A 25,410-nucleotide genomic window follows, 5' to 3' on the forward strand; every position below is an offset into this window, starting at 1 on the left:
TGGGGGCGAATATCTTGAACAGTAGGTCTGATATAAAATCTGGTCTATACCCTCCAGAAGTGCACGATTTTATTTACCTGCCAAATTTGGGGCAGATTGGTCCAGTCATGAGGCTGTGCATAAAGAACGGACATGAGAAATTCATATTTATATACGATATAGAGATACGTGACCTACTGTCTTATTGTAGTACCATATACTAAGGGCAATTCCACAAGAAATACACTCACACATCATTCATTTGCCATTTTTATTTGATAATGTTCAGAAAATGAAAAAATTTCCAACGCAGAGATGAAAGAAAACATTTATTGAATCAATGTCAATACTTCTCTGTAATATCTACAAGCCAACACTGAACTGACTTTATTCAAGAATGAACACAATGTACAAAAAGTATGCTTTGTTATAAAAATATGTCAATTATTTACTTCTTATTCTCTTGTTCAAAGAATGTGAAAATATTTTTTGATAAACCTGCTCTTCAGACAGATTGGTAGTAGGATGATAAAAAGCATGGCGAATAATCCTGGCACAGTCTGATGCCTTTCACAGAACAGTGTGTAATGCCGCACAATACTGAATGTATCACAACAGTTTATTAGGCTTTTGGATGGATCACAACAGTGTGAGCATTTTGGTCGGGTGAGGAGCAGATATCAGCCCATGAATCCCACCGCTGCTTGTTCATGAGGAGCTTTGATCTAGGGGGTGTACTGTAATTATTTCTCTTTTCCCCACTCTGATAAGCCATCTGCTGTGACACTGTATGGAGTGGGTATGCTTGTCACACTAGACATTATACAGGACATTTTGGCGACACGGTTCTTGACAGGCATTCAGTCAGTTACATTTAACATCCCATTTATTCAATACTGTGTTCAATGTGGTGCCGAACCTTGGCTGGCGTGATGGAGTCCTGCCAGCGCCAACACACTCCGCTTACATGATCTGAACACGGGACCAAACAACATGTATATCTGTAAACAGTGCAATATCAAAATAGCTATTTTTACAATGTGTAAAAGACATACACGTTTCGGAACCTGAGCAAAAGACATTTTACAGACGCTGTCAATTCACCCTGTATTTTATAAGCCTTATTACCTTTCCCTTTGCCCTGGAATTTCCTCAACCACAGAGCAGCAGCCTACAATCATATACGCCTGTAAGAATGAATATGGTCTCATATAGTCCTAAAGGAGAACTCCCAAAAAGGAAATAAAAACAATATAAAAACTCCATTCAAATTGGAAAATGTGGAAAGTCACTGGGACGACTGGAAAAATCTTGAAAATTCAAGCACCACTTCTCCACTGGTCCCCAATGACACCACTTCAGATGTGATGAAAAGAACAGATGTGGCTCGCCATCAAGATGCACTGTCCAAATCCAAACTTCTACCATCAGCTAAAATGTGGACCCATTAGGGTCCCTAATGAAAGATGTGACTGGGGGGCGTACAACTATTTGTATTGTCACCAGGAGCTAACTTGCCAGGCCACTGATAATGGTTTCAACTTTTTCCCATTTGGAATAAACTTTTAATGACTTAATTTTCCATTTTGAAAATTCTCCTTTGGAGAACTCCAACTATGTTTCTTTTCTAAAAAAGTAATCACCTTTTTTCCCCATAAGAGACAGAAGCAAGTCACTTTTCGGTTCCAACGCGCTCTTACCATTTGCGGCAAGAGACATCCTTGGAAACTGAGCAATTCTACCAGATTATGTGTTCTACATGGATGAATCAAACACTTCAAGCTACGCTACCCTACCATCCAAAAGTCTTTAACCTTTTTTACCTTTGAAGGCTAATTTAAATTTGAGCCAAGGTCTGGAGCTAAACTCAACTCAGAAATGGAGAGAGATGGCAGGAATTTGGAAATAGTCTGCAATATGGCCACGTGCCAATCAGGGGGTCATGAGCTACTGTTTGGGGATCACTACCCTAATCCATAATAAAAGTCAAGGCGGAGCCAGGAGAGGTGACCATACCAGATGTTGTGGCGGCAAGCATTGTTTACCCAATTAAGAATTATTGGTGCCATTTTCGAGTATTTTGAGTTTCCTAGTTGCCATCTTTTTAGCACAGGAGCTGGGTATAATTGGTAGGCAAAATGAGTTTCTTGTTTCACTAGGTAGCGTGGGAGAGGGCATGTGCCCCAACTCTCCGAATATCATAAAACTGTAACCCGGATGGAAATGCTGTTGGCGTAACTCATCTGACCAGGTCTCACATAAAGGACTTCTATTTCTGTCTTTTGTGGTTTTCACAACCTTTAAGAACATTAGTTGGAATCCCTTTCTTCAGGTCATACAGTTGTAAATGATGGACTATGAGATCTATTCTAATCATAAATCTAGACGTTATATTATATTCTCCTTTAATAAATTTCTCCATTTGAAAATAATTATCCTTTTCTTCCATCTATAGCTGTTTGTGCCAATGTAGTGTCGATTATGATGCGTGTGATCACTCCTGGAAGGGCCGAATGTTAATATTGAGAAGCACATCGCAGATTTTCATGGCTAGAGCAAAATGTTTAGAAGATCACTGGCTTTATTCAAAGGTCTGAACACTGGTCAGACAACTAATGTACTGTGCCATCAGATGCATGGCAGGCCAGGAGTTTCAGCCTAGTCCAGAGGGATGGTTGCCTGTACATCATATGGTGGGATTATTGCAGGTAGTCTGACATGCACTATTGGCCACCTAACTTTAGGCAAGTAAATGGGTAAGAAAGCAGGAATGGTAATCCTAGTATTTCTTTAGAACAGACAAAAGCACCAACACAACACTTCATAAGTTACTACACTGGTTTACAATCTCGAGGTCAGAGCTTCCAAATAAATATAGAGAACATTTACAACAGAATTCCTTATGAGTGGAAGCGTTTTATTATTACGTCGTCTTATTATTATTATCATCCTTAGCAAGATCAGATTGGGGTAGACCTAAAGTGATATAGCTATACTCAGTCTTTACACGCATTTTATCCTGTTGCTTTAGGAGGATATTTTGGCAGATATAAGTAGCATCATCTTCAGCAACAGGCAGTTTCCCCGTTTCTAGACCCAGCATTGGGCCACTGTACAAAGCAACATTACATAGCATGCAAGTCATCTACTTCACTGGCAGTCCAAATTTCAGTAAGCATTGTGCTTGACGGTCCCAGGCCTTCTCAACATCCATGAGCAAAGGCCTGCATGTAGCAATTATTGACTAAAGAAAAAAAAAAGAGTGAAAAATGAGCCGATCTGCAAAATAAGATGATTTTGAAGATGTTGCTAGTCATTTTGGCATGGACCCTTTGTGCCCTTTTGCGCTGGGTAAGACAGTCGGTACAAGCCATCATCTTTTTTCACGTGGGAGTACAAATGCATCATCTTGCACACAATGAAGAACACAGAAAGCAGTCACCGATGCAAAATGAGGGTGGTAAAGACAAGAGGAAGGAGAAGTAAGAACCATCCAGAGGATCCTAGAAATAAAGAATGTAATAGATTAGTCATAAAAATGGGACCTGGCTGCTGGTGGTGTCTCTACTCTGTCACTATTGAAGGCTGCACAACTGAAGAGCACATTAAAGAGGTCACTATGAGCCAGTGCTTGTGTATACAGATTAGAAAGCGCTGGGGGTGCTTCGTCATCTAGACCCAGTGATCATGTGATTGTTGATGTAGTGTGGACACAGGTGCCGCTGCTTTCTAAAATCTACAGTCAGCTGTACTATGTAGGCAAGAGGCTGAATACCAGGGAAAATCAGCACTAAAGTGAAAATATAAATGTTATCAGGAACCTGTCACTAGTTTTGTCCCATGTGAGATACGGCCACCACCTTTCAGCCCTCATATACAGCATTCTAATAAGTTGTGTATCTGCCCCCAATCCAGCATGCAAGACAAGAGAAACACCTTTTATTGAACTCACCTGCGAGGCAGTCTGGTCCGATTGGCATTGCTGTCTTAGGCTACTTTCACACATCAGGCTTTTGTTTCAGGCACAATCTGGCAATTTTTGGAAAAAACGGATCTGTTTTTTTTTTTTTTTTACGCCGGATCCATTTTTTTTTTCCCCCAATGAATCCGGCGCCCGGATCTGGTTTTCAAAGCATTTCCCATACAAATCATGCAGTTTTTCCGTTCTGGGGTCTCTCTCTCTTTCCCCCTCTCTCTCTCGCTCTCTTTCCCCCGAAACAGGAAGTAAAAAATCCATGCGCATTAAAGAAAGCCGGATCCAGCGCATCAGTTTTTCACAATTTGCGCCGGATCCGTTTTTTTACAAATTGGCCGGATTTAGCCTGAAAATAAAAAACTGATGTGTGAAACTAGCCTTAGTCCCAAGTCTCCCGTCTTTTTGCGATGTCATCCTCCTGTGCTTCGCGTGGATGATGCGTCCTACGTCATCCACACAGTCTCTCCGGTATAGCGCTCCTGCAAAGACACACTTCTCTGCCCTGGCCAGAGCAGAGTAAAACCGGTTTTTATGTACCGGTAATAGGATTTTACGGAGCCACGACAGCACCCCTACGAGAGAGGGGGATCCGCCCACCTTCCGGACAGGAACCTACAGGATTTAAAGGGGCGGTCCCTCTCATCACTCCAGTTTGTGTTTCAGAGTATAAGGGACACCGCCATTGAGTTAGTACATAAACATATATACTTAAACATTACTAAATACCATCACCTACTAAAGAGTGATTTTTTAACAAGCACACTTTCCCCAAAGGGTGCAGAAACCAGTGAATAACTACGGGGGGAATGTGCGGGTGCTGTCGTGGCTCCGTAAAATCCTATTACCGGTACGTAAAAACCGGTTTTCCTATCGCCACGACAGCACCCCTACGAGAGATTTTCAAAGATCAATCACCTGGGAGGGACTACAGCACTAAGTACTGTACGGCCAAAAACTAAATTGGCCTCTGAAGATAAATCAAGGCGATAATGTCTATAAAAGGTGGAAGGAGATGACCACGTTGCCGCCTTACATATTACGTCTATGGAGACGTCTGCTCTTTCCGCCCAGGATGAGGCCATGGCTCGAGTGGAGTGGGCCCTGATGCCATCTGGTGGTGTCTGGCCTTTAGCAGTATAAGCAAGATATATGGCATCTCTTATCCATCTGGCGATAGACGCTTTAGTTACACTCGCCCCTTTCCTTGGATTCTGAAAGGAAACAAACAGAGCCCTACTCTGCCTCCATGGTTCTGTTTTGTGTAGGTACTCTAATAGAGTTCCTCTGACATCTAACATGTGATATTTCTGCTCGTCAGCTGATTTCGGATTGTCACAGAAAGATGGTAAAATTATTTCCTGACTTCTATGAAATTTGGAAGCTACTTTTGGTAGGTATGCTGGATCAGGTTTTAACACTACCCTGTCCTGAAAGACCATTAAATAAGGAGGATCTATCGACAAAGCTTGTAAGTCACTCACTCTCCTAGCAGAGGTCAGGGCTACTAGGAAGGCTGTTTTTAAGGTTAAATTTTTTATGGAGACAGAATCTAATGGCTCAAAGGTGGGTTCTGTTAAGGCGTCTAAAACCAAATTTAAATCCCATGGTGGTAATCTAGGAATATACACTGGTTTACTACGTTCAGTGGCCCTGATAAATCGGGAAACCCATCTATTTCCCGCCACATCACTGTTATATAACGCTCCCAAAGCTGATACTTGGACTCTAAGGGTATTTACCGCCAAACCCAATTCTCGGCCTTTCTGTAAAAACTCCAGAATAGCCGGAATTGGGACCTTGCCAGAAAAGGGATTTTGGTAGAAGGCAAGGAACTTTTTCCAAGTTTTAGCATAAATTTTAGTAACAACTTCTTTCCGGCTATTTAAAAGGGTAGATATGAGAGCCTCTGAAAACCCTCTTCTCCTCAATAACTCCCTCTCAAATTCCACGCCGTCAGATGCAGGGATTCCACATTGGGGTGACTGAACGGACCATGAGAAAGAAGCTCCGGGCTGGACGGCAGTACCCAGGGGTCGGACACAGACATTGCCCTGAGTAACGAGAACCGTGCCCTCCTGGGCCAAAAGGGGGCAATCAGGATCACTCTCGCCCTCTCCTCCCTGATCTTCCTGAGGACTATCGGGATCAGACACATTGGGGGGAACGCGTAAGCCAGAGGGAAATCCCAGTGTATTTGAAGGGAGTCTATTATACAGGGCTTGTCCGCCACCCGAAAAGAAGCAAACTTCCTGGTCTGCCTGTTCTCTCTCGTTGCGAATAGATCGATAATGGGCAATCCCCACAGGTCTACTATCTGTCTGAACACCCGTCGATCTAGAACCCATTCTCCCTGACCTAGAGAATGACGGCTGAGGTAATCTGCCTCTGTGTTGAGCTCTCCCCGAATGTGAACAGCTGATAGAGAGCGAAAGTGGGCTTCGGCTATTTCGAGTATGTCTGTGGCGGTGTTCATTAGGGATCTTGACCTTGTACCCCCTTGATGATTGAGATACGCCACTACTGCTGTGTTGTCTGTCTGGACTCTTACATGTGAATCCTGCAGAGATGGAAGCAACCTGAGTAAGGCCTTCTTTACTGCCGTGAGCTCCTTCCAGTTTGAGGACTCTTGAGCCTCTAAGAGAGACCATTGCCCTTGAGTCCAGACATCTCCTATGTGAGCTCCCCAACCTATTGGACTGGCATCGGTTGTGACCGTGTTGTCTGGTACTACACTCCAGCGTACTCTTTTTCCTAAATGTCTTCTGTTCAACCACCATCTCAGACTGTGTAGAGTGGCGGTGGACAGCTTGAGTCTTCCGCCTAATTGCCCTTGAAGACTCCTCTCTGTATCCAAGACTTTTGCCTGCAACACTCGAGTGTGGAATTGAGCCCACTGGACGGCTGGTATGCAGGACGTTAGGGATCCCAGAAGGGACATAGCGTCTCTTAAAGTCAGATCTGGCTTCCCTGTTACCGTACTGACTTTGTGCACAATCCTCTGCTTTTTTCTCTTCCGGAAGGAAACATTGTTGCACTTCCGAATCCAGCAGAATACCTAGGAAAGTCTGAGTTGTTGATGGTTCGAGTCTTGACTTTTCCATATTGACTATCCAACCCAAGTCCTGTAAGGAAGATATTACATGATTTAGGCGAGTACTACACTGGCAAAAGGAATTCCCCACTACCAGGAAGTCATCCAAGTAGGGTATAATTAACGTATCCTGTTCCCTGACATAGGCCATTACTTCTGCCATGACTTTAGTAAACACCCTCGGTGCCATAGATAGACCAAAGGGCATTGCAGCAAACTGAAAGTGTCTGACCTGGTCGTTTAAGCGCACCGCCATTCTGAGGAATTGTTGATGATCCTGGTGAATGGGCAGATGGTAATACGCATCTTTTAAATCCAGGACTGTCATATAACATCTGGGAAAGAGAAGTTTAGTTGCCGTTTTAATAGATTCCATCTTAAAGGCATGATACTCTAGATGTTTGTTCAATCTCCGTAAGCTTATGATGGTTCGAAAGGATCCATCTGGCTTGGAGATTAAAAATAAAGGGGAATAGAACCCTTTCCCCTGCTGATGTTTTGGAACCTCCACTATGACTTTCTTCCGTCTTAACATTTGGACCTCTTTTTCAAGGGCCTTTTGTTGGTCTAAGGAATCAGGGGCAGTCAAGATATAAAATTCAGAAGGTCTTTCCCGGAACTCTAATTTTAACCCTGAATTAATTATACCCAGAACCCAATTGCTCGAAGTTATTTTGGCCCACTGAGCATAGAAGTATTTTAACCTACTGGAAGATCTTTATTAGCGATAATTCCTTCTTCTTCTTGAGGAAGATGATGAAGCATTAAAGTCCGAACCTTTCTTTTTCGGGTCTGATGGTTCCCAGTCTCGGTTGTGGTAGGGTCTTCTGTATTGGAAGCGTCTCCTGAAGGTATTCCTAAAGGTAGGATTGAAAGCTTTAGGAAAACCTTTCTTCCTATCCTCAGCCTTAGGTAGGATATCATCCAATACCGGGCCAAACAGGTACTCACCCCTACACGGTATTGTACACAGTTTAGCTTTCGCCTGGGCATCCCCTTTCCAGGTCTTAAGCCATAGGGCTCGGCGAGCAGCGTTTGAAAGACCTTCTGATCTTGCCGCCAATTTTAAAGAATCCACTGATGCGTCCGCTAAATACGCCACCCCTTCACGTATTTGCGAAAGGGAGTTCAGCATCTTGTCTCTGGGCACCTTGGACTTCAGCTGTTCTTCCAGTTGGGATATCCACACCATGACGGATCTAGCCGCACACGTGCTAGAGATAGCAGGTTTGAACGCCCCCGCAGTTGATTCCCATACTTTTCTCAAAAACATGTCCGTCTTCCTATCTGACAGATCTTTCAGAAGGCCCACGTCCTCCAGCGGCAAAGTACCGGCTTTAGACGTAGAAGCCACCGCTGCATCCACTTTCGGGACTTTCATCCACTCTGCCAGCTCATTGTCTTCAAAGGGATACCTTCTTTTGGCTGATGACGGAAGGAAACCTTTATCCTGTTTATCCCATTCTCTCTTTATAAGAGACTTAACCGTATCCACCACCGGGAATGCCTTACGACTCCTCTGGCACAAGCCTGCAAACATTATGTCCTGTGCGGACCTTGGTTCCTTGCTCTCTGCAACACCCATGGTAGCTCGGACTCCTTTAATTAACATGTCCATGTTGTCCACCGAGAAACAAGGCCTTCCCTCTTCATCTGAGGAGGATGGAGATGAAGATCGGGAACATTCCCCTTCTTGCAGGGACAGACTAGATCCTGTCGATATGTCCCTGCCCGACCTTTCCTGGCGGCTGCCTCTAAGGGAATAGCTAATTTCCTCCCTGATGACCGCTCTAAGGTCTGATGACCGAAGGGGAGCTTCCTCTTCTAAGGTCTGAGAGATGCAAGCCTGACACAGCCTTTTGGTATAACTGTCAGGCATTGGAGTCATGCATAGAGCACATTGCTTGTGCTTAGATTTAGTGGTCTTTTTCCCCTAAAACAAAGCACAAATAACAGACCATATCAGCACCAGGTGTCTGATTTAACACTCACCATAAGGCTGATTCTGTGAATACCGGTTCTGGAGGAGTAGGATCCAAATGTGACGCTGGGGCGCTCGCACGCTGCTGCCCCCGTACCACGCTGCTGCTTCTCCTTGAGCGGCCGCTACCGCTCTTACTGCGCTGTTCCGTTACCTCTCCATGAGGGTGCTCGGCGTCCCCTACTGAGGACATGGTTGCGCGCCTCCTACCATAGGCGCCGCTCTTTTACAGCGCTGCAGCGCTCCTCCGCCGGCTTACCCCGGAAGCGTACCAACTACTTCCGGGTTCACCAGCGCCGGTGTGGACGCTGCACACCGCGCTCAACCGCGGACCAGGACGGCACTGCCCGACTCCTGGGACGCGCTCCTCATGGCCAGACGAGGGGGGTCTGCACGCAGGACACCCCCGACGCTGCTTCCGAGCCCCCGATTCCGCCGTTCCTAGAAGATACCGCGCGGAGGCATGGAGGCCCGGGTAAGACTGCCTGCAGGCTCCCGCCGTCCGGACAGGAACCCAAACTGGAGTGATGAGGGGGACCGCCCCTTTAAATCCTGTAGGTTCCTGTCCGGAAGGTGGGCGGATCCCCTCTCTCGTAGGGGTGCTGTCGTGGTGATAGGAAAATACTGCATTGTGTATTCACCCGGGCTCTTTGACCTTTCCTGGCGTATGTGCACTGCAGTACTTTGCTCTGCTCTCGACAGGGTAGACAAAAGTTTGCCTGCCCAGGAGCGCAATGCCGGGGAACAGTGTGGATGATATACAACGCTTCATCTCACAAAGAAGAGAAGGAGGACAGCACTGCGATGAGAAAGGAGGTGCCGGACCATGGCAGCAACGCCCACCGGACCCGACCGTGCCGCAGGTGAGTATAATAAAAGAGTTTTTCTTGTCTTGAAGGCCAGATTGGGGGCATATATAGACTATATTAGAATGCTGTACATGAGGGCTGAAAGGTGGTGGCCTTACCTCAAATGGGACAAACCAGGGGACAGGTTCTCTTTAAAATGATTCCCGTCCCCCTAGAGCTGGGGGGGTGCACAGCGCGTAATACAAATGAAAACAAATATTAAATCAAAAAGGAAAAAAATTAAAGTTATAGTTTTGATTAAAAACTGCTGGATATGCTACAGATTATATCTATAGCAAGTAAGGCAGCTTTTAATCAAAACCGGAGTGCTCAGTAAAGAAAATGACTCATCGTTGGAATCTGGGTTTCTGCCCCTGCATCATGATACCCTCAGATGGGGTAGAGTAAATCTTGGTGACAGATTCCCTTTAAAAAGCGTGTGTATGAAAACCCCCGAAGAAGTGTCTGATCAGGAGTGGGGCAAAATGGTCATGTCCTGAAGTGGTTAAAAACAGAGAAAAAAACAAAACATACTTTAAAAGTCATTCAAGGACCAAGCTGCATGAGTGACTAGTTGACAAGGCCAGTCCCCGTCATCTCACTTCCTACTCCCCATGAGTGACAGGTCTCTCCCTGCATGAATGTATAGGTCGAAGCCATTTCAACTAGTCCCCGGTCGGCTATTCGGCTATGTGCACACGTTGCGGATTGGGGTGCAGAATTTTCCGCACAAAATCCGCATCTCCTGGCTGAAAACGCAGGTGCGGATTTGCCGTGGATTTTCTGCGTTTTTTATGGAAGTGGTCAGAAACGCTGCAGTTCCGCACAAAACAAGTAGCATGCTACTTCTTTTGTTCCGCAGCGGTTTTCATGCGGATTTTTCTGCACCAATAGCACAGCTTTTTTTTTCTATTGATTTACATTGTACTGTAAATCACTGTGCAGATCTGCAGCGTTTCTGAGCAGAAAAAATCCGCTGCGGATCCGCACTAATTCCGCATCGTGTGCACACAGCCTTAAAGCGCCACAGCATTACAGAGTAAAACCTACATGGCTGAAATCATACAGGCAGTTTTCCAACCACTACGGTTAGATGGCACACTAATAGGAAGCACGGGTCTTGCTCCCTGGTGGCAAATAAGCCATGTTTGTCTCTGAAATGACCCAGCATTCAGAGACATATGGCTGACATCCTGATGCATGCGGTTCGTGGATCGGGCAGGTTATAGCAGCTGTCAGGCTCCCTTTTATACAGGCATAATGAGCACCAATCGATGCTCCTCTAAAGACCAATAATTGTGATCTTGGGTAAAAAGAGTTTAAAAAAACACTTATTTGTCCGATTACTGATCCATGTCTAGAGTACATGTTTTAGGATAAGTGGGAGATTATTGAAACTCACATTTACAGAAAATACATTAGTGCGTCACATACTGACCAGGTAATACTAAGGTTATCCCGCTTTTGTATCTACCAGCTGCATCTGGACATTCGCAGACATGTTGCCACCATAGCCGCCCTTTGACTGCATTTGGTTTTGGATAGAACTCACCTGCAATATGAGAAAGACAAGCATTACAGAGACCAATAATCTCCGCACTTACTGCAGGACCATTCCCCAGCCCACTGTACGGTCCAATCTACAAACAGCCGATTTGAAATGGGTTCTAGCTTCCGACCCAGGAAACACTACCAATGCTGCCATTTTGTGCCCTATGTACACGGAGGATACCGGGTTAGTAAGCAGAGGCTTGCACCCGTTTTAAAGTGGACAAGGGCTCTAAGCAGACATAGTGTAGGCCAACTTTACTACCTGGAGTAAGGAGAAGTGATGCCAATTTATGCAAATTACCAATAAAGTGTGATGATGATGGAGTCACCCACCCTGGCTAGTCCCCATCTGAGGCCAGTATACTGCAACATTTAGCCATATATGTATCACTAGATGCCAAAAATAAAATGAATGGCTGACAATTTAATGCCAGGTCCACCAGACTCTGATGTATAGGGTGGTCCTAAGCAGAAGGCTTTCCCCCGTAAGACATCCATACATTTGACATATGGAAAGGGGTTGTCATTCATCTCTACTAATAGGCGGTGGTCCCAGATGTGTGAACCCACCATAAAGTTCGAAGGTAACTGGAGACAGAGCTTCATGCCGATTACTGATGGACACTATCCGGTACAGAAGTCACACAAGGAATGGAATGAGTTACAATATCCAAATTTAAAGCCTAGACCCATAATCCAGCGAAGAAAGCTCAGTGCACCCCCCTTGTTTTTAATGTTTGATACTTACAGAATTCATTCCGCTAAATACATCCCCTGATCCTACATGTGCAGTATGAACGAAGTTTGTGGGTTCGCCTATCATACTTCTGTCGATACGCCGCCTCCTTTTCTGTAAAGAAAGAAAGAAAAATGCAATGATATATTCTGGTGCAGTCACATGGCGCTCCTCGCCTATGAAAAGGAAAGGTATCGTACAAACGTTACTTATAGTTACCCGCGTTGTAGGCAGCGCCGCAGTTTACGGCATTGGCGAGTGTGCTCATTACTTGCTATGTTCACCAAGTGGTTTTGTTTATTTTGTTTTTTTCTTTTGCAAACTGTCCATCCACAAAACAAGAATCCCGTTCCCAAGACTCTCTACACTCCTGGGATCTTTGCTAGAAGAAGCATTAGTTGGTAATGCTCGGCCCTGCTAAGTGCAGATGGGATCCGGAAGCAGATGGGGTTTTTGCACGTCACAATGCAACCGCATTCATTTGCGCTAGGCTATGATCAAGGAGCAGAAAACTGGCCATGCAACCTGTTGCCAAGTAGCATCAGCCTAAAGGGCTTTTCTAACACTACCTGGAAATCATCAGACTGCACTTGAATAACATCTGAGTGCAGTCAGATTTGTGTGCACTGACATAACATAGAAGGAGAAATGTTGCTCTCCATCTTCTCCTCAGTGGGCTCTGATTCTCTCAGCCTGGTGAATTGGATCACGCTATGCTGACACTCTGATCAAAATGCAATTAACCCAATTCACTCAGTTGAGAGAATCTACGGACATCTGAACCTAGCTTAAGAATAAGCCATCAATATAAAGTCCAGGGCAACCACTTTAAGGGCAGCATAACTGTTGTCAATCAGGAAAACTCATTTTTATTCTCTTGTACAGAGAACCTCTATTTTATGGACAGTGTCTGCTGTGTAATAAATGCATCTTCTGTACCACTCTCTTAAAACGAATGTTCACTACTAGGACAACCCCTTCTTATTCCCCATGCGATCCGATAATGACTACTTCACAGACAATGCCATCTTGGAGGAGACTTTTTTTCATCTACCAAGATGGCACCGCCGACACCTGCGTAGTACCATTTATTGGAGCGCTGATAACTGCTACTGTGGATGCGCAGCCAGCACCATTTTACTACAGATTTTTTTTTAATGAATATATTTACAGTATCAAATATTAGAATTAAATGCAAATTATACATGCCTCTGGAATGTGATTTAAAAAAAATAGAAATTATATATATATATATATATATATATATATATATATATATATATATATATATATATATATATATATTATTCATTATGTAAACTAGAGGTCCGGTCAGAAGGCATACTGGTGAATACCTAATCAGAGCACCACATGAAGCCCCCCACAGGCCGCTCTGCAGCACGAGCATAACATTAACTAAAAATAAAGGTTAAACAACAACCAAAAGATGGATTTCAAGGTACCGTATCATTCCAATCAGTATAACGGCGCCGACCTGACACTGTCTGTAGGTTACCGTGCACAATCCTGCTGACAGGTTCCCTTTAAAAAGTAGGGATCTGATAATAGCAATTGGCTACATACAGTACCATCGCTCTATTCTGTTTCATCAACACTTTCTCACATGACCGGCAATGTGTACACACTAGATAGATTCATGTGATTAAGGAAAGAGAGAATAAGGATGTCCTGTTACATAAGATTAAACAAACTAGCCGAGGTCATGGAAAGTTGCAGACTCCTGCATGGCAGAAGATAACATAACCATGGTGCAAAGCCGAGAACTGCACCTAAATATAGTATATACACTTTACATAAAAACGAATGTGGAATTCTTAAGAAAATACTAATGAAAATACTAATGAAAAAAAAAATCCACTCTGCGATGATCAGAGTAATCGGGAAAGACTGGCTGTATAGATTGCAGATCTAGTCCGATGCAAGCTGCGCTATTTTTCACATAAAAGCAAAATCACAATGATATATGAAAGACCCCATTATAACTCAATGTGGTCTGTAGGGTATAGACACACTTCCACGACTAATCAGTACAACACCGGGCTGGTACTGTCCCTGGAATGAAGTCTAGAACTGACCGGCTACAGAACATTAGGTCACCCCAAACCATGATCCCAGGAGGAGGACCAGTGTGCCAATCCCTTGTGAAGGCCATTTCATGGTGTTGACCACCTAGCCTTCAGACCGATCTCCAGCTATCATTGCATTTAAGACAAAAGCAGGATTTGTCGCTGAAGAGGGCAGACCTCCATTCCAGCCTCCATTAGTAGACTCTAGCTTCCGGCCTCCATCTGGGAACCACTGGCAACTCCATGAAGAGGCCTTCACATGGGAACGCCACAGCGATCCCACTCCGGAGTTATGGTTTGGGGTTGTATAAAATGCGGCATTCAGTTTAGCGACCGTTAAGAACCTCATTGGTAGCAGCTAGGATGTGCACGCTTGGGGATCTCTGCACGTGTTGCTACTGAGCAAATTGAAACGTTTTCAAAATAGTTTCCATTCCTCCATCAATTGCATATCCGTAACAGGTCTATTGATTTCAAGGATTTAGAGGATTTCTATAATTCCACAATATGGCCTTGTTGCAATTTCAATGTTGAGGACTGCATATAAGGAGGGCAGTGGTAGTAAAGCTGGTTTTTTATTAGATTTTACATACTGAAGCCGTGAAGAGAAATGAGGGGCCCAGCTTCACCCTACTATAACCTAACCATTGTCTTCCATGTTTTTGTAATTATGTTATAAAAACAATAAAGGACATCTTAGTAAGACTTATATTTCCAAAAGAAGAAATCCATAGCTTTCAAGTATGACCAATAATAAACATATGTAAATAAAATGCTGTGCTGTAATACAATATGACAAGCCCCCCAGGAGCAGAGACATCCATAGTAATGTGCTTATGTCATAGCGGCACTTCATACCAGAGCTCAACATCACTCCAGAATAAATCAACCCAACAATAGGACGTCCAATAAAGAAGTCATCAAAATATGGGGCGCATTCTGCCGCTACCCCCCACCATATCTCAATCATGGCTGGCACGTAATGGCTTTTATTAGGACAATTCTCTTTTAATCTTCTCAGTGGGAGACCACTGTCTAATATAGAAGAGTGACAACAGGGGGATAAGTAAAAACAGCATTACTGAGTAAGGTATGGAGACATGGAAAAGTAACATGATGGCTCATGCATTAATGTACAGAATTTACCACTGGGTTATACAAAAGTAATGGCCCTTTTACATGATCCATTCCAAGACATTAAACTGCAATTAATCAGCTATACCAAGCTGTTCATCGGTCATTTCTTGATTTATTAGCCAGTTTAGACTGGCTGACGAACATAGAACATCATGTTATCGGCAGCATATCACCTGGGGCAATGTGCTGCCGATAACCATGATTTTTATGAATCCACAAACATCGGCAGAGTCACGCGGCACCACGCATGACCGAGCTCACATCAAGCTTCACTCTCCTCTGCCTGAATGCTGCTTTGAAGTGCCGTCCCTTCAGCTGACAAGCCCTGTGATATACTCTCTAATAACAAGCAGCATATCGCAGGGCTTGTCAGCTGAAAGGACAGCACTTCTAAGCAGGATAAAGCAGAGAGTGAAGTCTGATCTGAGCATGCGTGCCGACTGCTGTCACTCACCAAAACGCAGCCCTATCCCCACCAGTGATGTTATCTGCTCTGTTCGTCTGATTCCGGTCCCCAGATCTTAAATAGCAGAGGCAGAATCAAAACAGAAGGATATGTGACCCACAGAAAGATGGGCTTACAGGAGCAGGGCAGGTAATAAAAGTGTGTAAAGGTACCGTTACACTAAACGATTTACCAACGATCACGACCAGCGATACGACCTGGCCGTGATGCAGCGATGACAGCGGGTGATCAGCGACCAAATAAAGGTCTTGATCATTCGCAGCGACCAACCATCTCCCAGCAGGGGCCTGATCGTTGGTCGCTGTCACGAATAACGATTTAGTTAACGATATCGTTGCTACGTCACAAAAAGCAACAATATCGTTAACGATATCGTTATGTGTGAAGGTACCTTTAGAGAAGTGTTAGTTAAGAAGAGTTAAAACAAATAAAAAAGGAGTTAAATTAGTAGTGGAAAATCTCTAAGGTCATCTGTTTTTACACCATCATCCAAGGCTACTCCAATTTTATATTTTGAGTACAGATCACATCAGGTCACATCAGATGATACCAGCCTCCGGGTAACTCTGAATCAATAAGTAATAGCTGGCTAATGGATATAGTAGTCCAGGCAGAAGGCATACAGTAGTCTACAGAAAGAATTGTATAATATCTGTATTGTATCTCTATAGCGGGCAGAGCAGTACTTTTCTGTTACAGAGCTCCAAGTCCCATACATAGGCATCAACACAAAATGTGGCTACAACCAGGGAGCGAACGTTGTATACTGGAATACTCTGAAGCCAATAATAACACAGGAACTTCAATGCCCCCCAGTTTACCCAATTTATTTTGCAGCAGAACAACCCCAAACATACAGCCCAAGTCACAAGAACTAACTTTTTGAGTTAAAAAGAACAAGGAGTCCAGGAATTGATGATTTGGCCCCTGCCGAGTACTCTTCGCAACATCATCCAGTCTGTCTGGGATTACATGAAGAAACTAAGGATTTGCACAAGCTACATCCATAGAAGATCTGTGGTTAGTTCTCCAAGATGTTTGAAACAACTCCCATGTCGAGCTCCTTCAAAAACTGTGTACACGAGTACCTAGAAGAACTGATGATTTGATACGGATTTGAAGGAAAAGTGTGGTCACATCAAATATTGATATGATTGAGATTTCTCTTTTGGATTATTCCCCTTGTATGTTGTTCATTCGTAAAAATAAAAAGGAACAATTACTTTTGTAAGTATCCTTACTTTGCAGCATTTTTCACAACTGTCTAAAACTTTTGCACCGTACAGTATATTATTCAGGTACATGGGAGCTGTGACTCGCCCTGCAGTTCCAACCACACTTTATACCCTGGGTAAACACGAGAATGTGGCTATTCCTATGTACATTACTAATAAAGCTTCATTCTGAAGTGTGGAGGAGCAATTGACAGCAACTTGAAGGGAATCTGTCAGCAGATTTTGCTACATAATCCGAGAGCGGCACACTGTAGTGGCTCAGACCCCGATTCCAGTGATTTGTCACTTCTTAGGATGTGTTTTGCTGTTTCAAATCAGTGTTTTATCAGCAGGAGATTATCACTACAAGACAAGCTGTCCTTGTGTCTCCTAGTCCAACCATGACCCCTCACTGATCAGCAGCTTTCTCTCAATAAACAGTGTAGACAAAGCTGTAAATCAGTGGTGTGGGCAGGGTTATACAGGGATCAGCTTTCTGAGCTCTGCAGCAGAAAAAACTGTGATTCTCTCACAACTGCTGCACCCACTAAACTAAGTGATACATCTGTCCCTACGTCATGTGCTGTCAGATTACAGAGCAAAGACCTGCTGACAGATTCACTTTAAATGACTATATATGAAAAGTTCTACAAAAAGTGGAGCTACACTTCAATATATGCTGGTTATATGCCGGAAAAAAGCGAGTTCACAGCAGAATGAGGCCTGAATGTCTGCACACTTGTAAATGCTCCCTGGTATTTGGCACTCTCACTAGATCTGTTGGCGTTCAGTATTGCACAGCCCTATACTTAAAGGAAACTCGCTGACAGAAGCCCGTTGTATGAAGAGGCTGATGCTTTTCCATTTCTGGTACTTGTGATTTCAGAGCCAACGCCTAAATACAACATCCCCTTCCTTTATATTACAGTGCTGGTCTATACAGCTGACCATGTAACTGGTCCAAACCAAGCAATGGCATCTCCAGCAGGTACGTACGTATACATACCCTGCTACACGACATGAAATTAGGGTAAGAAGAATGCTGTATCCATCAGGTGGATGGCATGGAGCAGGACCGTTACTGACTGACTCCAGGAGAGGTAGTCACATATTCTTGCCAGGCACAGAGGGAATAAAGCAGGGGGTCTCGATGTCCTGGCCTCTGGTGCAGACCGCTCGGTGGAGGCTTCCTGCAGCAGCCACTAACCGGCTTCTCTCATGGGCTTCCTGCTAGCGGAAGACACATCACAAGACTGCACAGGCAGCAAGCACCTTGAACCAGGTGGGCCAGGTGTGTTTGTGTGTCTGTTGCGCGACAGGGGGTTGCTAATGTGACTACTGAATGGAGTCAAGTATAGGGAGGCAATGTACTGGCTAGTGAGCAAAGGGGGTGACAATTGTAACTACGAGAGAAGGTGCTGCTGTGACTACTACTGGAAAATGTATGGGGCTATGCTGTGACTACAGGGGGAGACAGCCTGAGAGATGGTGCTGCTGTGACTACTGGAATAAACATGGCGCTATGCTGTGACTACAAGGAGACATCCTGAGAGAAAGTGTGCTGTGACAACTGGAAAATATATGGGGCTATGCTGTGACTACAGGGAGACACAGCCCAAGAGAAAGTGCTGCTTTGACCACTAGAGAAAGTATGGAGCTATGCTGTGAATACAGGGAGACATCAAGAGATGGTGCTGCTGTGACAACTGGAAAAAAGTATACGGCTAAGCTGTGACTACAGGGAGAGACAGCCTGAGAGATGGTGCTGCTGTGACTACTAGAATAAATATGGGGCTATGCTGTCACTACAGGGGGAGACAGTCTGAGAGATGGTGCTGCTGTGACTAGTGGAATAAATATGGGGCTATGCTGTGACTACAGGGAGATATCCTGAGAGAAGGTGCTGCTGTGACTACTGGAAAACCTATGGGGCTACGCTGTGTCCACAGGGGACACAACTTGAGAGAAAGTGCTGTTGTGACTACTGGAAAATGTATGGGGCTATGCTGTGACTACAGGGAGACACGGCCCAAGAGAAAGTGCTGCTGTGATCACTGGAAAAAAGTATGGGGCTATGTTGTAACTATGGGGAAACATCCTGAGAGAAAGTGCTGCTGTGACTTCTGGAATAAATTTGAGGCTATGCTGTGACTACATGGGGAGACAGCCTGAGAGATGGTGCAGTTGTGACTACTGGAATAAATATGGGGCTATACTGTGATTACAGGGAAACATCTTGAGAGAAAGTGCTGCTGTGACTACTCAAATAAATATGGGGCTATGTTGTAGCTAGAGTGAGACACACCTGAGAGAAAGTGCTGCTGTGACTACTGGAAAAAGTATGGGGCTATGCTGTGGCTACTATTGGGTAGACACTGCTGCGACTACTGCCTAATGGTCTGAAAATAGTGCACTTTATTCAGATTTTGTTTTCAGCCATGTTTCAGCTGGGAATTAAATCTGTAATGAGAAACCATATTTTAGACCAAGATGCCGTTTTAAAAGCACAATTAACAGGAAAGAGAGGCACATCTTTTAGGCCGGGTGCACACGATGTAGAACTGCAACCAGCGTATGTTTGCTGTGTCCAAAGAGCTGCCAGCTACTGAAATCAGGTGAATCCGCATGTATTCACTAAACCAAGCGGATTTACCGCATCCAATACATTCTAATAATGAAATTTCTCTTTTGGAGGCTAGCGTCTCCGCAAGATAGCCATGCTGCAGTCTGGAAAGATGCGCCGCATGTCCGTCTCCACAGGCGCCTGTGGACACAGTGGATGGGATTTCTAGAAATCTTATCCACTATGCTGGAACATCTGGACGCTGCATATTTATGTTATATATAGTTTCTGATCATGGAAACGTACCCTTAATGTTTTAAACCTGAAAACCAATGTAATTCTTTTGAAAAAATGTTAATAGTATGATCATAACACTGTAAAGGCCCCTTCCTGACAGATGAAGTCAGGTGAATGAAAGAGGAGGCCATTGGAATTTTACAATCCTTTTGTTTTCAGAAAAGCAGTGGCTTTCTCCTCTTTCCCCATTGAAAACACACAGATGCGTGACCACCAATTATCTTTCATGTATGGTCAGCTTAAAGGGAACCTGTCTTCCCCCCCCCCCACAGGCGTTTGTAACTAAAAGAGCCACCTTGTGAGGCATGCCACGGCAATTAGGGATCAGCTGATGCCGCACAATCTGAAGAAGGCGGAGGCAGATGAGTGAGAGGCGAAGATATGCACAGCACATGCCCATGAATCCCAGCCCCGCAGTGTGAATAAATCAGAAGACACTGTGGGGTGGGATCTCGGGCAGCGCGGCTGCACAGGCGCAGTCAGCCTGACATTGAATGATGTCAGAAGACGGGCAGCGCTAACTGCGCATGCCCAAGGGATCACATAACAGCGCAGGCTCCGGTACAGATTCAAACAACGCTGAGGAGGCGGAGCCAAGGGGGTATGAACGACAGCTGTGCTGCGTCTGATTAGGAAGGAAAGTCCCGCCTCCCTGGCGATTTCACGGTATGAGGGGGAACATTTTATAAGTGTTTATTTCAGCGTGTGCAAGGAGCATAACTAAAAGAGCCACCTTGTCCAAATGCAGCATTATTGCTGCACAAGGTGGCTCTTTTAGTTACAAACGCCTGGGGGGAGGGGTGACAGGTTCCCTTTAAAGGCTCGCATACAGTTGTGCTCAAAAATTTACATACCCTGCTGAATTTTTTCTTTCTTGGCCTTTTTTCAGAGAATATGAATGGTAACACCAAAAATTTTTCTCCAATCATGATCAGTGGTTGGGTGAAGCCATTTATTGTCAAACTACGGTGTTTACTCTTTTTAAATCATAAAGACAACCCAAAATATCCAAATGACCCTGATCAAAACTTTACATACACTGGTGATTTTGGCCTGATAACATCCACAGAAGTTGACACAAATGGGTTTGAATGGCTACTAAAGGTAACATCCTCACCTGTGACCTGTTTGCTTGTTATCAGTGTATGTGCATATAAGCTGAGTGAGTTTCTGGGATCCAGACAGACTCTTGCATCTTGCATCCAGCCAATGACGTTTCTGGATTGTGAGTCATGGGGAAAGCAAAAGAATTGACAACGGATCTACGGGAAAAGGTAGTTGAACTGTGTAAAACAGGAAAGGGATACAAAAAGATATCCAAGAAATTGATAATGCCAGTCAGCTGCATTCAAACTGATTAACAAATGGAAAATCAGGGGCTCTGTAAAACAAAACCACGGTCAAGCAGACCAACAGAAATGTCGTCAACAACAGCCAGGAAAATTGTTCAGGATGCAAAGAAAAACCCACATATAACATCAGCTGAAACACAGGACTCTCTGAAAACTAGTGGTGTGGCTGTTTCAAGATGCACAATAAGGAGGCACTTGAAGAAAAATGGGCTGCATGGTTGAGTCGCCAGAAGAAAGCCATTACTGTGCAAATGCCACAAAGTATCTTGCCTACAATATGAAAAACAGCATAGAGACAAGCCTCAAAACTTCTGGAACAAGGTAATTTGGAGTGATGAGACCAAAATTTAACTTTTTGGCCAAAACCATAAACGTTAAATTTCGAGAAAGGTCAATAAAGCCTATGATGAAAGGAACACCATTCCTACTGTGAAGCACAGAGGTGGATCGCTAATGTTTTGGGATGTGTGAGCTACAAAAGGCACAAGAAACTTAGTCAAAGTTGAAGGAAAGATGAATGCAGCACGTTATCAGCAAATACTGGAGGCAAATTTGCACTCATCAGCCTGGAAGCTGCGCATCAGACATACTTAAATGTTCCAACATGAAAACGATCTAAAACACAAGTCGACCTGTCATTGGCTACAGCAGAACAAAGTGAAGGTTCTGGAGTGGCCATCTCGGTCTCCTGACCTCAATATCATTGAAGGCACTCTGGGGAGATCTCAAGCACACAGTTCATGCTAGACACAGGAATTTATGGGAACTGGAGGCTTTTTGCCAAGAAGAGTGGGCAGTTTTACCATCTGAGAATATCGTAGTTACTCATCGATAACGGTATTTCTCTGATCCCATGACGGCACCACAGAGAGAGGGATCCGCCCTCAGGGACAGGAAACCCACAGGTTAAAAAGGCAGGACCTCTCTTCCACCTCAGTTTGGTTTATAGAGCATGGACAGGACTTCAGCTGTAACTTAAATGGTTATTAAACAAGAAAATAATTTAAATTTTTACTCGCGACACCTCGTGACTAAACATTAGTAGTGTGCACACCCAAATGTGAAGGGAGGGAATATACGGGTGCCGTCATGGGATCTGTTATGACCTGGTGGTCAGGACAATAATGGACCTGGTGGTTAAGAGCACACGGAATGACCTGATAGTTACTGATAATATAGGACGAGCTCTGGGACGTGGAAACTCTGCTGACCGCAATCCCTAATCCTATCACACACACTAGAAATAGCCGTGGATTGCTCCTAACGCTCCCTATGCAACTCGGCACAGCCTAAGGAACTAGCTAGCCCTGAAGATAGAAAAATAAAGCCTACCTTGCCTCAGAGAAATTCCCCAAAAGGAAAAGGCAGCCCCCCACAAATAATGACTGTGAGTAAAGATGAAAATACAAACACAGAGATGAAATAGATTTAGCAAAGTGAGGCCCGACTTACTGAACAGACCGAGGATAGGAAAGGTAGCTTTGCGGTCAGCACAAAAACCTACAAAAAGACCATGCAGAGGGCGCAAAAAGACCCTCCGCACCGACTCACGGTGCGGAGGCGCTCCCTCTGTGTCCCAGAGCTTCCAGCAAGCAAGACAACAAACAAAATAGCAAGCTGGACAGAAAAATAGCAAACCAGAGAAAAACAAGCAGGCACTTAGCTTCTGCTGGGAAGACAGGTCACAAGAACGATCCAGGAGTGAACAAGACCAATACTGGAACATTGACAGGTGGCATGGAGCAAAGATCTAAGTGGAGTTAAATAGAGCAGCCAGCTAACGAATTAACCTCGTCACCTGTGGAAGGAAACTCAGAAACACCCACAGCCACCAGAGGAATTCCATGGATAGAACCAGCCGAAGTACCATTCATGACCACAGGAGGGAGCCCGACAACAGAATTCACAACAGGGATCAGAGAAATACCGTTATCGGTGACTAACTACGATATTCTCTTACCCCCATGACGGCACTATGGAGAGAATTTCATAGAATGTATATTAGGGTGGGATTACTGCCTCAAGAACCCTCCTACCAAAGGTTAGGTCTGAAGAGCAGGATAGGTCCAGTTGGTAGTGTTTGAAAAATGTAGAGGGAGAAGACCAAGTGGCTGCTCTACATATCTGGTCAATCGATGCTCCTGCCCGCTCTGCCCAAGAGGTTGTTACCGATCTGGTTGAATGAGCTTTAATCCCTTCTGGAGCGACTTCATTGGACGAGGAGTATGCTAGAGTGATGGCCTCCCTTACCCATCTCGCCAATGTTGCTTTTGACGCTTTGTGCCCTTTATTTGGACCCTGAAAACAAACAAACAGAGACCTGCCTTTCCTACACTCCCTTGTGGTTGTTATGTATTGTGTCAAGCATCTCATAAGATCTAGTGTGTGTAGGGACTTCTCTATCGTTTTTGGGATTTGGGCAAAACGATGGTAAGGATATTTGCTGAGATCTATGAAAACGTGATGCTACCTTGGGCAGGTAAGACGGGTCAGTCCTAAGGACTACTCTATCCTCTAGTATCTGGGTTAGAGGAGGGTAAGCTGAGAGAGCCTGCAAGTCACTGATTCTGCGTCCTGAGGTTAATGCTACCAGGAGAGAAGTTTTCAGGGAGATTATCTTTAAGGAAGCTTGAGATAAGGGTTCAAAAGGCGCTTTCGTGAGTGCAGAAAGTACTAGGTTTAGGTCCCAGGGAGGCGAAGTGTGGTGTATGACTGGTTTAGACCTAATTGAGGCTTTTACGAACCTTTTTATCCAGTGATTCCCTGCCAGGTCACAGTTGTATAAGGCACCTAATGCTGCAATTTGAACCTTAAGGGTACTTGTTGCTAGCCCTTTTTCTAACACTTTCTGAAGGAATTCTAGCACTTCCTTAATTGGGATTTTCCCTGACACACTGACATTTGGATTAGAGAGGAACTTCTTCCAGACCCTGCCATATGCTCTGGTAGTTACTGGTTTCCTACTGGACAAGAGTGTTGAAATTAAATTTGAGGAAAACCCTCTCTTTGCTAAAAGTTCCCTCTCAAATTCCATGCTGTCATGTGTAGGTTTTCCACTCATGGATGGTTCATTGGCCCTTGGTGTAGAAGGTTTGGGATGTCCGGGAGAACCCATGGCTCTGTTACCGACATCGAGCGTAACCATGGAAACCACGCTCTCTTTGGCCAGAACGGGGATATCATAATCACTCTTGCCCTGTCCTCCCGGATTTCCTTCAGAACTAATGGAATTAATGCTATCGGAGGAAAGGCATAAGCCAGTTGGAAGTTCCAGGGAATCAGGAAAGCATCTAGGGTCACTGGGTTCCCCCGTGGGTCGATTGAGCAAAATGCCTGTGTTTTCCAGTTTAGACAGTTTGCGAACAAATCTATTTCCAGTACTCCCCAGTAAGCTACAATGCGGTTGAATATCTCCTGGTTTAACTCCCATTCCCCTTGCCTTAACTGTGTTCTGCTTAAAAAATCTGCCGCCTGGTTCTCTGTCCCTTTGATGTGAAGGGCTGACAGAGAAGATAGATTGGATTCTGCCAATGTCAGGATAGATTTTGTCACTTCCATCAACGAGCGGGACCTTGTTCCCCCCTGGTGATTGAGGTATGTCACCACCACCACCCTGTTGTCTGACAGTACTCTTATATGATGGGAACGGAGGAAAACTAGGAAGTGTTTGAGTGCGTATTTTACCGCCAAGAGCTCTTTCATGTTCGATGAACAGAGTTTTTCTGTTTCTGACCAAGGGCTTTGGGCAATTTGATCTTTTAAATGAGCCCCCCAACCCCATCCTCAGCTCGCATCCGTGGTTAGGGTTATCGAAACTGGCCATACGCATGGAACCCCCCTGGTTAAGTTGGTCGGGTTTATCCACCAACTTAGGGAACATATTGTTCGTGAGGAGATTTTTAAGCGCTTTTCTAAATCCCCTTTTAAAATCGGAGTTGTGCTTCTAGTATCTCCCACTGGAAATCTCTGGAGTGGTATTGGGCCCATTGGACTGCTGGCATACAGGCTGTCATTGACCCCAACACAGACATTGCCTTCCGTAAAGTGATGACTGGAGAACGCCTTATTTGAGTTATTAGTTGTACCATATTGGTAATTTTCGTCCCCGGAAGACGACATTCTTGTTTTGTCG

The 25,410-nt window shown here is 44.6% G+C and overlaps 1 protein-coding gene across 4 annotated transcripts in view; it reads right to left on the bottom strand.

Annotated features, from left to right (window-relative positions):
* Positions 1–236: 236 nt before the first annotated feature.
* Positions 237–25,410, bottom strand: part of CDC42SE2 (CDC42 small effector 2) — a 117,981-nt gene continuing 92,807 nt past the window's right edge. For all 4 annotated transcript variants that reach the window (XM_069762351.1, XM_069762344.1, XM_069762346.1 and 1 more), the window contains 3 exons: positions 12,175–12,276; positions 11,314–11,427; positions 237–3,482 (listed from right to left, as the gene is read on the bottom strand). In XM_069762351.1, the coding sequence (XP_069618452.1) occupies positions 11,329–11,427; positions 12,175–12,276 (201 nt within the window). In that variant the 3' untranslated portion in view covers positions 237–3,482; positions 11,314–11,328. The remainder of the gene's footprint in view (positions 3,483–11,313; positions 11,428–12,174; positions 12,277–25,410) is intronic.

The sequence above is a fragment of the Ranitomeya imitator genome, chromosome 1 (assembly GCF_032444005.1).
Source record: "Ranitomeya imitator isolate aRanImi1 chromosome 1, aRanImi1.pri, whole genome shotgun sequence".
NCBI lineage: Eukaryota > Metazoa > Chordata > Amphibia > Anura > Dendrobatidae > Ranitomeya > Ranitomeya imitator.